Raw genomic sequence first — 14,376 nt, forward strand, 5'->3', positions numbered from 1 at the left:
AGAAGAAAGAATTGTATTAAGATCGACAGTTAATGATGACTCCTCGTTGTTTATATTGGTTTTCGACGCGAAGTGATATTAAAAAAAACACAAAGAGTATGATTGTTCCGTAAACTTTCAAAAAACGTCCATTTTGTAATGACATGTACCTGGGCTAAGAATTAGTTACTTAAACTTACCAGATAGATATAATATAATGACAAGATCATACACGAGTCACAAGAACTATTTCGTGTAGCGTATTAACACTTGGTGGGTTGTTCGGTTCCGGGTACCTGTCAAGTTCCTATTAGATCAGGTAAGTGTAAGTGTGATGAAGAGAAGACACGGACAATGAGACAGTTTTACCCAGAAATCTTTATTGACATATGCAAGTATCACCATGGTTACTATGGAGTATCCATATCAACTACAGAACCAATTATAAAGGCATAATATTGTGGAAATCGGTTTAATTACCCCCTCCCCCCCAAACACACTACAACAATGTTGGAAACTTTATACAGGTGTCATGTATGTCTCAGTGGGCACACTACCATCAGATGATAAAACTGCCGACCAGCAGACCCCCACTACTACAACAATGAAAAAAAAATGATTAGAAACTTTTGACAGACGGCGTGTATGTGACAGTGGGCACAATAACATCAGATAACAAAACACACAGAGAGCTCTGAAGAGGGATCTGTAGGCAATGCAATACTAAAAGCAAAAAAATGTATGTTATTTTATCTTATGTGCTGTTTCAAGCCACAAATTATAGGTGACAGGTTCGGTCTTATGTTAAATAAAAAGAAAAAATGACAGAAATAGAATACCTGAAATTTTTTGTTTTTAAATATAAGACATACCCCTGTGACCAAATATTGTGAATGCTGCAGGCCCTAGTATGATGGCATATTATCATTTCTGCCATCAATTTTATGACTTAAAGATGTCGACATATTTCCAAGAAGATGTCAACATCATAAATATGTCAACTTTTATTAGCTTTATTGCTGAGATAATTATCTAGGAAACTTGGCTTTTAATCGTACATTGTCATTTTTATGCCATCAACTTCTTATAGATAGTTAATTATCAGTATAATCACGGCAATATTATCTTGGTAAGTAAACTATTATGTCAACATATTTTTCGGTTTATGTCGGCATATTTTTTGATGTTGTCGACATCTCAAAAATATGTCGACATATTTATGTCGTAAGGCGGCAATTTGATGGAAGAAATATGCCACAATACTTTTGTAATTTGATACACAATAACGCATGGTTTATGATCAGTCCATCGTGTTTAAATCTATACAATTGTTTATATGCACTATATTAATGCTTGGTTTATACATTTAAGCATTGATGTCATTTTTTTTTTAGTTTCATTGGGATATGAAAAAAAAATTGCTTGCAAACTTTTGTAAGAATCTGCTATGCGGAACTGCAAATTTAAACACGATGGACTGATCATAAACCATGCGTTATTGTGGATCAAATTACAAAAGTATGATGGCATGTTTCTGCCATCAAGTATAAACCTAGCATTAATGTAGTGCATATAAAAAAAATTGTAGGTACAAAAATACAAAAACTGAAGAGGTTCAGAGCTGAATTAAAAGTTTGTCAGTAGTAAATGTTCAATGAGTTTCTTGCCTATATTTTACAGGGGCTAATGTACCTTTTCCATTGTGAAAATGATGTTGATATTTCTGTAGTTCTTAAAAATCATCAACAGATCAGTTTGAGAAATAAATTAGTAGCATTATTGTGAAACATTACATGAAATACATTATGATAAACATTTCTTCATATAGAGACGTTTAAACAATTTCTGCTTGGGAAGATATGAACATGCACAAAATTGAAAAAATGTAACAAAATTTCACTAGGGGGAAGGGGGCCTATATTCAGCCCCAAATGTACCCCCAAAAAATACTGATGTTATACTGAATTAAAAGCTTTTCAGTAATAATGTTATACTGAATTAATTGAATTTTCATTTCAGGATGTTGCCGATGTAAAGAATCTTAAGGAGCCAACATTAAGTAGAGGAGAAATCCAACTACGAGACCTGTAAAAATGACATAATATTGAAAAAATTAACATTAAACAAAATTATTTAATGGGGAAAAAATTTCAGATGTTTAATAATATGCAGAGTTGAAATAAATCTGCTAAGATGCAAAAGTTAAGAATGAAGCCAATGGATATTTGGCCACAATGAACTTATCGAAGGGGACAAGCAAGTCACAGTTCACAAGCAATGACGACATATCAGTAGGAAATGTAACATCAGTTTCCACATCGACCAACAATGCCCCAGACCGACGGATGAGCAAGTCCCTCCATGATGTCAGAGCAGGGACCATGGAGGAGAAAACCAATCGAAATGATGAAAAACGACCACCGCTGCCACCCGGTGGCACTAACCAGTCAGAAAAAGCAGGGGCCACAACTGGTGGGCCCAGTAGTGGCTCAGTTAAATTGAGTAAAGAGAGTTCTGGCAAGGTATGTGTTTATTATCCCTTAAAATGATATCCCAACTGTCACAATTAGTTCTAGAAAGGTATAAGAGTTTTCATTTCAAAATTATAAAACAATTAAGTCATATTTTCGTGTTTAATTTTACTTTTGTGAGCCGTGGAGAGCAACAATTAAAACTTGAAGAAGAGTTCCATCAAATCACAAATGAAATGAGAACAAATTTGTGATACTTTTTATCTTACTGCATAACTTACAAAAAGCACATGTTGACAGGTTTTATGTACATATATTGTCCATATGATGTTGCAATCCAATTCTGACTGGCACAGCCAAAGGAAACGCTCAAGAGCAGGTTATACTATAGTGACATGCAAAGATATTGTGAGCTTTGGCTAACTCACTGACGTATACAGGACTATTTTGCCCCTTGTTTTATTATGATCTGTCTTCACGTTGTTTTACAGAGTATAAAAGGAGGAAGTCGTGATTTAGAGAGTACCGAGGAAGAGGTGGTAATCTGTTATCAGGATGAGGCTGTGACAGTTGGAGAGACAGGGGCGGGTAACTCTGTTAAGACAGAGGCACCCCCTCGACTGATGATCGTTTCAAGCAAGATCCGTAACAGTATGGCGCTTAGACATGCAATACTGCCTAATGTGATATTTGTGCAATATAAATTTGATTCCACATCCTTGGAAGGAATTCTTAGTAAGTTCATAATTTTATTTACTTAGTATTCATTTCTTCAACATTTTTGAGTTAAACACTTTGTCATATACCGCTACATAGACTATTTTCAATCATTCTGATATTCATATGGTTTTGAACGTTTCCAAAAAGATGAAAGATGAAATTGACATGTTCTTTAAATTTTACTGAGAGTGCTTGATTCCTTGCTATATATACAATGTATACATAATGTATTTCATGACTCCATTATCACCTTGTTATTCTTACAAATAAAAAGCAATTTAATAGGTGCGTTTAAAAATCTCAGGTTTGTTTTTACATTTTGGAAAAATGTACATTTGAAAAATTAAAAAGTGCTGGAAATGTACAACAATAGTGCTGGGGCATTTAAAGTCGGATGTCAGATCACCACTCACACTCATGGCTCCTTGTAAATTTTCTTTGTTAAAAAGCAAAAAGAGCTCGATTATATTTGACAGAAGACTTATAAGGACCTGAATGGACCATGTTAGACTTTCCTTTTGTCCTGATGAACCATCAAATGACCTTGACATCACTGGGATATTACTAGGACATCACTGGGACTTCACTGGGACTTCCAATATAATCGTGGATAGATCCATACATCAGTGTTTCCCATTTTTTATCATACCAACTTTTAAGAGGAGTTTTCTACTAAGGATTGATACTCGTACATGTTTTTTACAGATCTGGTGACGACGACCTTGAACTCCCGAAAGGTCAATAGTATAGCACTTATCCTGAGCTGTGTTGGATCGTCAATACACATATCTGGTAAAGATGAAAAAGTAAGTTATCTGACAATCATTTATATACAATGTAAGTCAATATTTTATGCATTGTAAGTTCATATGAACAATAATTTTCATATTTATCCACAAATAAGTCCAGTCGACAAATACAGTGATCCTCACATAATGGCTCCCACAATTGCAGCTATTATGGGCACGTTTTTTCCAGTCCCCTTGTTCTTCTCTATGTGTATTTTTATTGGTTGGTTCAGTAATATGGCCACCCAGCTAGCTATTCATTTCTATAATTTCATTTTTGAAGGGTCATCAGTTTTAAAACACCTAGTAAAGTACTTAGTAAACTTGAAATGGTACAGTACATGTACTTAACTTTTACCATGGGGAGAGGGCTTATTTGAGGATAACTACAATACTAAACTTTTACACCATGGAGGCAGCTTATTTGATTATTTGAGGATAAATACAGTACTAAACTTTTACACTAGGGGAGGGGTTTATTTGTGGATATTTATGGAACATTTATTAATAATCTACTAAAATTTTATTCTAGGGGAGGGGGCTTATTTGAGGATAAATACCCTGGTACAGTACTAAACTTTTACACCAGGGGAGGGGGCCCATTTGAGGTTGAATACAGATTTAAACTTTTACACTAAGGGAGGGGCTTGTTTAGGGATAAATATGGTACTAAACTTTTACACAAGAAGAGGCTTATTTGAAGAAAAAAAAATTATACCAGTAAAAAAAAAAAAAAAAAAAAATTAGCAGAGAATACTCACATTGAAATATAACCATAAGTTTGACTCAAATTGATATTACAAGGTAAAATACAAACACATATATATAGACTAGCTCTGAGACCCTTAGAACTGACTGAGAAACACTTTGTTCAACAGGTGATTACTAAGGAAACTATATCAGAATCTCAGCCAATCAGGGACTTCTTTACAACTCTAGTCACCGAACATCTGGACAAGACAAGTGAAGATCTGCGATTGGATCTTTTAGCATGTAATGCTGTTCAACATGGCGACTCATCAACAATCCTCAAGGAGATTGAATCTCTCATTCAGGTGTGACAAGTAGCTCTCATTCAGGTGTGACAAGTAGAAGTCAGTTACCGCTGTATAAAGTAGAAGAAATATTTGATGATAACTAAAATCAATGATATTAAAATTTCATGTAGAAATAAAATATACCTGTGCCATTTTATGGGAGGACATATTGCTGTCCATCACTCCCCAGTGGCAGGGTCTCCTCCTGTTCCCAAACAGGGGGGGGGGGGGGGGGGGGGGGGGGGTACAGTAGTGGTACAGTATTCATTTTCTTTCTTGTTGTGCTATATTGTTGAGTTGTAAATATTTTATGTAACTTGTGTATTTCCAGCACCCAGTTACGATGTCCAGAGATTTAGTCGGAGCTGACCACAATACCTTAGGGAATAGTGTTGATGTGAAAGTCACGTAAGTCTGCAACGATTTGTTCTCAGGATTATTCTATATGCAAATTAGTTAAACATCATTTGAATTCTTCATATATTTGATGATTATCAGGAAAGTTGTTGAATGAACCATATCCTCATACAGCATAGGAAGTCAATCTGCTTAAAATCAGCTGTTACATGGCTACATTTACTATGCACTACGCCTGAACGTTCAGGCGTAGTGCATAGTAAACGTAGCCATGTAACAGTTGATTTTAATCAGATTGCATAGGAAGTGTGCCTTCAGTTGAAACAGATAGAAAAGCAGCTCTTTGTTTAAAACTTGGATCTATGAATTGGAAGATGGAAGCCCAAATGACTTGAAGTGAATCATATATTTTGTATCATAAACTTATAGAACTGAAGAAAATGGGCAAGTTGGCACTAAGTCACGTTTGAAACATGTGAATCATTGGGCATTTCAAACAATTCTGAATGAAAATCATATTCTGTATGGCAAGTAAGCCTAAAATTTGACCAGATCTCTGAAAAAGACTCCAATGTGACCAGACATCTGTGAGAAAGCCTCAAATTCTGCCAGATTTCTATGCAGCCTCGGCAGTTTGGATATATTTGCTCCATCATTTACATGCTTTGTTAAATTTGTGTTTCAGTTGTGTTGGAGAATTTTACTTCAAAGTGGAGAAACTTCGCGGCTGGAGTGGACAACAGCAGCAGACTTTGGCTGGGTTTGAGAAAATACAAACAGTCGGCAAAGGTATATATACATTATGTACTTAAGTTTAATTCCTGAAATCAGTTTATAATTGTTCAATTCAATTCAATTAATTTTACAGCGCACTTGTACATATACATGTAACATACAATACATTGGGGGTCACTGCAATATAGCTGTTTAGTATCAATATCTATAGAGAATGGACAAATCTGTTTTTAGACATTATCTGTTTTTTTTAATTGTGTGGCATCATATACATATGACATTATAGATCTTTAAAGTTTGTTGTATTAATTAATTGGATCAATTTGAATACTGATGGCTTTTTTACATGTAGTTGTTATTACCTGTGACAGGAATATATTGTCTATTTTGTTTGTACGTGTGCTACCTGAATGTGAATATAGTTTAGCTACAAGGGCAAGCAATACTTTGCAGGTATCTAATGTTTGGCAAGAACCTTCCCAAATTTACAGATTGTATAATTATTGTTTTGTTTTTTAAACGAACATTAATGTTCGGTTATTGCCATCAAGAACTGGACTGAGAAATATGACCATATTTGGTAACCACATTCACCAATACGCCATCTACTGTCTGTTTCAATGAAATATGGCTGCCCCCATTGCCTTACGCTTCAAATGATTTACCTGCAAAAACATCTTCGTTTTATATAGTAGTTTTACCGAAAATGTTGAAATATATTCAGTAGATATTTTCAAGATGCATACGATTTGAGAAATACATAACGCTAGCGAAATGTTAAGACTAAATGAACCTGAACTTTGCGAAATAACTCCAGGTCAATATATTTATGTAAACAACTATTGCGCAGGCGCATTCGTCTCCGGATGTTTAGAAAGTTTTGCTCTTCCGTGTTCATTCCAAAACGGCTGACATTATAGCATAGGTCTGCAAATATGTCCGCGATTTACTTAAATGTGTTATATGTATATTCTAGAATGTTACATCATTATCAACTAGGTGTGTATTTCTATAATTTGGAGAAAGAAATATATCAATAACGGCATACGAGACGATACATTGTATCATACTATAGGTTACTGTATATGTTAACGGTGTTTGCGAGAAAGAACTGTACATATGTATAGACTTACAATTAGGTGGCATTTGTGGTCAGGGTGACTGGTCATAGTGTTAACGTTGTCATCGATTTCCATATACCAATTTCCTTTGACGAAAATGACCAATAAATCAAATGCAAATGATAATATCTTATGTGCACGGGATTGTACTTGGAACATATTTACTGTTGTAAGGGAGGTAACTGCAAGATTACGGAAATCAAAAGTTAAACCAATTTGATTGGTCGATTCTTCCATGACTTTGGCAGGGGGTTTACAATCGAAGTGACAGATAACTACGGCAATATTCGGATGATATCAACAATAACATTTTTGGATACGTGTGGTTGGCAGTTGTCATGTTTAAAATGAACAATTATATAGCTTGTTTTTTTTCGGCAAAGACGAGAATATTTACTGAAACGGACCACACGTGAAGCGGACTTGGAAATACCGAAAAGAAGAAAAATGGGGCTTAATTATAATATAAATTGGCATTATTTTCAGAGGATTGACCAAAATATATGTTCTTCAATGCCTAATTGTATCATATATAAAATATTAGAGGTTTATTTGACCGAATTTTAAATTAATTATTCATTTGCGAATCGCGGCCCGATTGTCGTTAGAGTTGAATTACCGAAATGGCCGATAGTGGATCCAAAATCGATATTTTTACGAGAATTTTTTCGATTGTGACGAACTACTGAGACGGTTCATGTTAAGTCAATCTGATTAAAATCAGCTGTTACATGGCTACGTTTACTATGCACTACGTCTACAAGGTAAATTTTTTAAAGACGGAAATCCGGATTATCTAAAAACAAATGCAAAAATACTTGTGATATTCACTTAATTTGATTTTCAGCCGTTAATTGTTATCTGTAGTTTTATAACTTCTGATATATTGTGATTGATACTCTATATAATATTGCTGTGGAACTTGTGTTATTTTTCTAACAAAATCATTTTAATAATTTGTTAATTTAGAATTTTCATCAAGTCATGATCAAGACTTGAAATTCTCACTACACCATACTTCAAACACGGCGTAATCAATGAATTGATTGACTGAAAATTGAAGTCAAGCAAATGAGTTAATATTTACCTTAAATATTTTTTCGATATACAACAAATGTTCAGATGACTTTTTGTGCCATGCTGTTACAAGATTTCAGAACTATAAATCAATAACAAAATGGTTCATATATTTCTATATATGACTTCACAAATTATGTGGTGTCTGAAGATCTGAATGAAGTTAATAAACGATGTATTAAATTATTTTTATGAAATATTCAAGTCACAGATCATTCTCTTTTAAAAATATTGATTTCAGGTCCATTTTGGTAATTCAACTATGACGGCAATCAGGCCTCGAAGGCGAATTTTTGATTACAAAAATTTTAAATACGTCTCGGTCAAATAAACCCCTAATATTTTACATATGATTAATTTTGACATTGGAGAACATATAATTGTGTCCATTCTCTAATATAAGCACTGGTAGAAAGTACAGAATAGAGCTTCATAAATATATTATCAACATTACTAATTACCCCGGTAAATAAACATTTTACATATTGTGAGAACAATAATGAAAAATTACGTAAGTAACGTATAAATGTAAATTGAGAATATTATAACGTTGTGTGTGACATAGAAATTAAGTAAGTAACGTATAGTGTAAGGTGGGAATATTGAAACATGTGTGACATAGAAACTTAATGTGAGAACATATTGTATCGAGGATAATTATGTGAGAAGTCTCTGTACACTATACAAACGTGTACGCTGCGAGTGTGTTGTGTGTCTGTACATATGGTATTGTTTTTCCTGTCTGCACTGTATATATATGCACTGTACTGATAAACCAAATGGTTTAAAGTAATAAAGAACTGAACTGAACATAAACCTCCCATGACTGATGGTGAACTTAAACTTGCAAATCTCCTGTGTCATTCCAATTTTGATATGTGTAAATATATACACGTACGGTATATATATAGATATAGATATGGAATGATTCACAAATTTGCATACAGTTATGGAATCTTATAACACCCCGAAAAATGTTCTCTCCACATACAGGATGTGATTTGTGCAATTACATTGCTGAACTGTGTGGTTCACTATGATTGGATGATCAACATTGGAAAGGGACAATGAATAGGGAATGTGCCATCCCATCGAATGGACTGTAACCTTTATCAGTTTTGAAGTTGAAAATGAAGCTTGAAGTTTTCTTTTCCTGTTTGCTGAATTATTTGATGAAGATAGTCTTTATATGGTTGTTAGCTCACCTGCCCGAAGGGCAAGTGAGCTTATGCTGTGGCGCAGCGTCCGTCGTCCGTCCGTCCGTCCGTCCGTCCGGCGTCAACTTTTCCATTCAAGCAACTTCTTCTCAATAACCAAAAGGCCCAGAAAGACCTAATATTGGGCATGTAGCATGCTGGGGTAAAGGGCTACCAAATTTGTTCAAATGAATAACGTTGACCTTCATTCAAGCTCACAGGGGTCAAAAAGGCTAAAATTTTTAAACGACTTCTTCTCAATAACCAACAGTCCCAGAGACCTAATATTTGGCCTGTAGCATGCTGGGGTAAAGGGCTACCAAGTTTATTCAAATAAATGAACCTGACCTTCATTCAATGTCACAGGGGCCAAAAAGGCTAAAATCTTTAAACGACTTCTTCTCAATAACCAAGAGTCCCAGGGAGTTGATATGGGGTCTGTAGCATGCTGCGGTAAGGGGCTACCAAGTTTGTTCAAATGAAAGACTTTGACCTTCATTCAAGGTCACAGGAGTCAAAAAGGCTAAAATCTTTAAACGACTTCTTCTCAATAACCAACAGTCCCAGAGACCTAATATTTGGCCTGTAGCATGCTGGGGTAAAGGGCTACCAAGTTTATTCAAATAAATGACCTTGACCTTCATTCAAGGTCACTTGAGTCAAAAAGGCTAACATTTTTAAACGACTTCTTCTCAATAACCAAGAGTCCCAGGGAGTTGATATCGTGTCTGTAGCATGCTGCGGTAAATGGCTACCAAGTTTGTTCAATTGAATGACCTTGACCTTCATTCAAGGTCACAGGAGTCAAAAAGGCTAACATTTTTAAATGACTTCTTCTCAATAACCAACAGTCCCAGAGACCTAATATTTGGCCTGTAGCATGCTAGGGGAAAGGGCTCCAAAGTTTGTTCAAATGAATGACCTTGACCTTCATTCAAGGTCACAGGAGTCAAAAAGGCTAAAATCTTTAAACAACTTCTTCTCAATAACCAAGAGTCTCAGAGACCTAATATTTGGCCTGTAGCATGCTGGGGATGAAGGGCTACCTATTTTTTTTCAAATAAATGAACTTGACCTTCATTTAATGTCACAGGGGCCAAAAAGGCTAAAATCTTTAAACGACTTCTTCTCAATAACCAAGAGTCCCAGGGAGTTGATATGGGGTCTGTAGCATGCTGCGGTAAGGGGCTACTAAGTTTGTTCAAATGAAAGACTTTGACCTTCATTCAAGGTCACAGGAGTCAAAAAGGCTAAAATCTTTAAACGACTTCTTCTCAATAACCAACAGTCCCAGAGACCTAATATTTGGCCTGTAGCATGCTGGGGTGAAGGACTCTCAAGTTTGTTCAAATGAATGACCTTGACCTTCATTCAAGGTCACAGGAGTCAAAAAGGCTAAACATTTTAAACGACTTCTTCTCAATAACCAAGAGTCCCAGGGAGTTGATATTGGGTCTGTAAAATGCTGGGGTAAAGGGCTACCAAGTTTTTTCAAATGAATGACCCTGACTCACATTCAAGGTCACGTCGATCAAGTATGCTTAAATCTTTAAATGACTTTTAGTGAAAAGCCAAAGTGCAGAGAGACATTATATTGGTCCTGTAGCATGCTTTCAAATAACTGCAGGATCCATATATGAAAAGATCACTGCATTGCAGGTGAGCGATTTGGGCCCATTGGGCCCTTGTTATTCTTTATCACATTGTGTACAATACTGTAATTATACCAGAAGTATGTCTTCTCATATAAAGATTTATTAACATCAAATGATTCCTGAACAAAAGGAGTCAAGTTTTTTGTTTTGAAGTACCATACATGCTTGAGTACAGTTTCAATAGGATACATTCCAATCCGGGCCTTGATTAGCAGCTCTGGTTTTGGTTTTCAGTAGTTCTTTATGTGTGTTTCATCATATTAAGTTGAAATATGCTAAACTAACGATGGAACTAGCCTAAATTTAGTGCATATTAGAAGTTGGCATCAATAAGGTCACAGAGTCCTGGCTGTATTATAACTGATGATGCCTTCCCGAAAGAAAGAAGACATATTTTATTTTCATCCATCCAAGATAGATCAATAAACTTCCAAATTCAATTAGGACCTTACAGAAACATGCATGTGTTCAATCATATCAGAACAGCTGCAAACATTTCAAATTATTTGCAATTAATTCCTAAACCAATATCAGTAAATTTATCGACTTTAAACTTAGAAGATTACTGATTTTGCAATCAACAATAATGTTCGTTTACAGTACTTCCAGTACTTTGATTTTAATTTGAACATGTTTTTATTCATTTTTTACATCACAAATACAAAACATATCACAGTACATACATACATCATATGACAATTGACAACACAATTGTGACACTACAAAAAGCTGTAGGACCAAACTTATGGACAAGGCATTTGTTACAATTGAAAAATTCTACAGTGTATACATGCGTAGAAGATTTAAATAACTTTGTCATCTAGCATCTCGTGCCATCCTCCCCATCTTTTCAGAAATTTAGAACAACGATTCTTTTGTTTATGAAAATATTTCTCTATTCTATAGTAGTAACAAATCCGAGTTTTTAAAACTTCAACGCACATGTAAATTTTACGAAGTCTACATAAGTGAATATATTGCTTAAATAGCATACATATAATATTAATTGCAGTATTAAAATTACCCGGTAACCCGAACAAAACTGATACCGGTGATAGATTAAAATTAATAGGGGTTTTATCTTGTATCCATTGTTCTAATTCATGCCGGATTTTACTTGTCCGAGAACATTCATAGAAAAGATGTAACAAAGTTTCTTCTTTTTCATTGCAAAAAGTACACATAGGAGAATCTAACACTTTAATTCTGTGAAGAAAACTATTTGTAGGCAAAATAAGATGTATCAGTCTATACTGCAACCATTGTAACTTAGTATCTTTAGACATCTTAAAATTAGATCTATTAACTCTCATCCACCATTCATCATCCTCCTCAAAGTCTAATTCCCTGTTCCATTTTGAAATGTATGTTTTTGTTAGTGAATGCCCAATTGAATGTATCAGTTCTTTATATATTTGTCTTTTTCCTGGCCCATCATTTAATATAATATGTATAAATTTGGGGTGAAGGAGTTGGTCTCCATTAACACTTATTTTTTCTCTGAGGTTAGGAAGAGCTCTTATCATTGTCCTCTTCAAACCTTCAAATAATGTGAATGGTGGATTGAAATTATAGAAGAGACAAACATTTTCATATGTATAGAGATTACCATTAGCATTCCAATAAATCACGTACATTAAATATACCATGCTCATACCACTCTTTATAGTACAAGCTTTGCTTATTAATTGTAAAACGAGAGTTGTACCAAAGAGGTTCTGATAATATGAATTCATCCTTTGGTGGCGCTATTCTTTTAACTTCACTCAACATTAAAAAGACTTCCTTCCAAAACTGATTATGAATAGACCTAGAAATTTGCTTGTAAAAGTCATCACCAAAAATGTCAATTTGTAAGCCTTCCTTAATTATGGATTTGGAAACTTCTTGTAAAATATGAGCCCAAAATATATATGTGTTATTGACTAATCTCTTTATCCAGGTAAGCTTGAGAGATTTTCAAAATGATTCCAGGTGTAACATATTTAACCCTCCATTATCCTTTGTTTGAATTAACAGTTTTCTTGCAATCCTGTCAGTTGTGTTACCCCAAAGATAAGAATACATAATTTTATTTAAAGTAACAATGTGTTTTGTTGTTGGATTGGGGAGACTTAAAAATAAATGTACGAGTTTAGATATAGCCAAAGTCTTAATGACTGTTATGTGGCCTAAAGGAGTTAAGTATCTTTTAGACCAATTTTTAAAAAATACATCAATTTCATTTATTTTGTCAGCGTAGTTTAATTCAACCATATCCTCTAGTCTGGAACAGAATGTAATTCCTAGAATTTTTATTGGACCATTAGTCCAATTTATGTTGACATCTGAACAAATTTTTTTATCTGAGTTAGCTTTGCTACCAATCCACATGGCATTTGTTTTTTCAGTGTTAGGCTTTAGTCCTGAATATTTTGCATACTGATCAAGTATATGTAAGGCTGATCGAAGAGAGCTTTCAGATCCATCCAATAGGAAAGTGGTATCATCTGCAAATTGTATAAGTTTTGTTTCTTTTTGTTTAATAGTTATACCCTTTATATCTTTGTTATTCCTCACCATAATAGCCAATATTTCAGCACACAATAAGAAAATATAAGGAGAGACAGGATCTCCTTGTCTACAACCTCTGCCTACATTAAAAAACTGTGAAAAATATCTATTCTGAATAATACACAACTTAAATTCATGGTTCAGAATTCTCATCCACTCAGATATATTTGGTCCAAAATTTAAAAAATCTAATGTTCTTTGTATAAATCTCCATGAAACTGAGTCAAATGCCTTCTCAAAATCTACAAACAATGCTAGACCAGGCATTTTATGTGTACATGTATAACTCATTACATCATAAAGTGTTCGAGTATTCTCACCAATAAATCTTCCTTTCAAAAACCCTGTTTGATTTTCATGAATTAAATCAGACAATACTAGTTTGATTCTATTGGCTAGACATCCAGCCAATAGTTTGTAAGTGGTATTTAGGAGTGATATTGGTCTCCAATTCTTGAGCAAGTTCCTTTGTTTATTTCCCTTGGGAATTATCCCTTGGGAATTAAAGTTATGATGCCTTGCTTTTGTGTAATTGACAATGACTCGAAAGAATGTTTTATAGAGTTATATATGAATGTCTTAACATCTTTCCAAAAGAATTTAAAAAACTCAGCTGGAAAACCATCAGGGCCTGGGCTTTTATCATTATTAAGTTCTTTTAAAGCTGAGCCTACTTCTTCCATTGTA

At 34.4% G+C, this 14,376-nt stretch overlaps 1 protein-coding gene across 1 annotated transcript in view; it reads left to right on the forward strand.

Moving 5' to 3' along the window:
• The first annotated feature begins 264 nt into the window (after positions 1-264).
• Positions 265-14,376, forward strand: part of LOC117315272 — a 57,656-nt gene continuing 43,544 nt past the window's right edge. The window contains exons 1-7 of the mRNA XM_033869420.1: positions 265-298; positions 1,999-2,501; positions 2,942-3,185; positions 3,876-3,976; positions 4,837-5,013; positions 5,327-5,403; positions 6,038-6,141. Coding sequence (XP_033725311.1) covers positions 2,214-2,501; positions 2,942-3,185; positions 3,876-3,976; positions 4,837-5,013; positions 5,327-5,403; positions 6,038-6,141 — 991 coding nt within the window. The 5' untranslated portion in view covers positions 265-298; positions 1,999-2,213. The remainder of the gene's footprint in view (positions 299-1,998; positions 2,502-2,941; positions 3,186-3,875; positions 3,977-4,836; positions 5,014-5,326; positions 5,404-6,037; positions 6,142-14,376) is intronic.

This window comes from Pecten maximus, chromosome 17 (assembly GCF_902652985.1).
Source record: "Pecten maximus chromosome 17, xPecMax1.1, whole genome shotgun sequence".
NCBI lineage: Eukaryota > Metazoa > Mollusca > Bivalvia > Pectinida > Pectinidae > Pecten > Pecten maximus.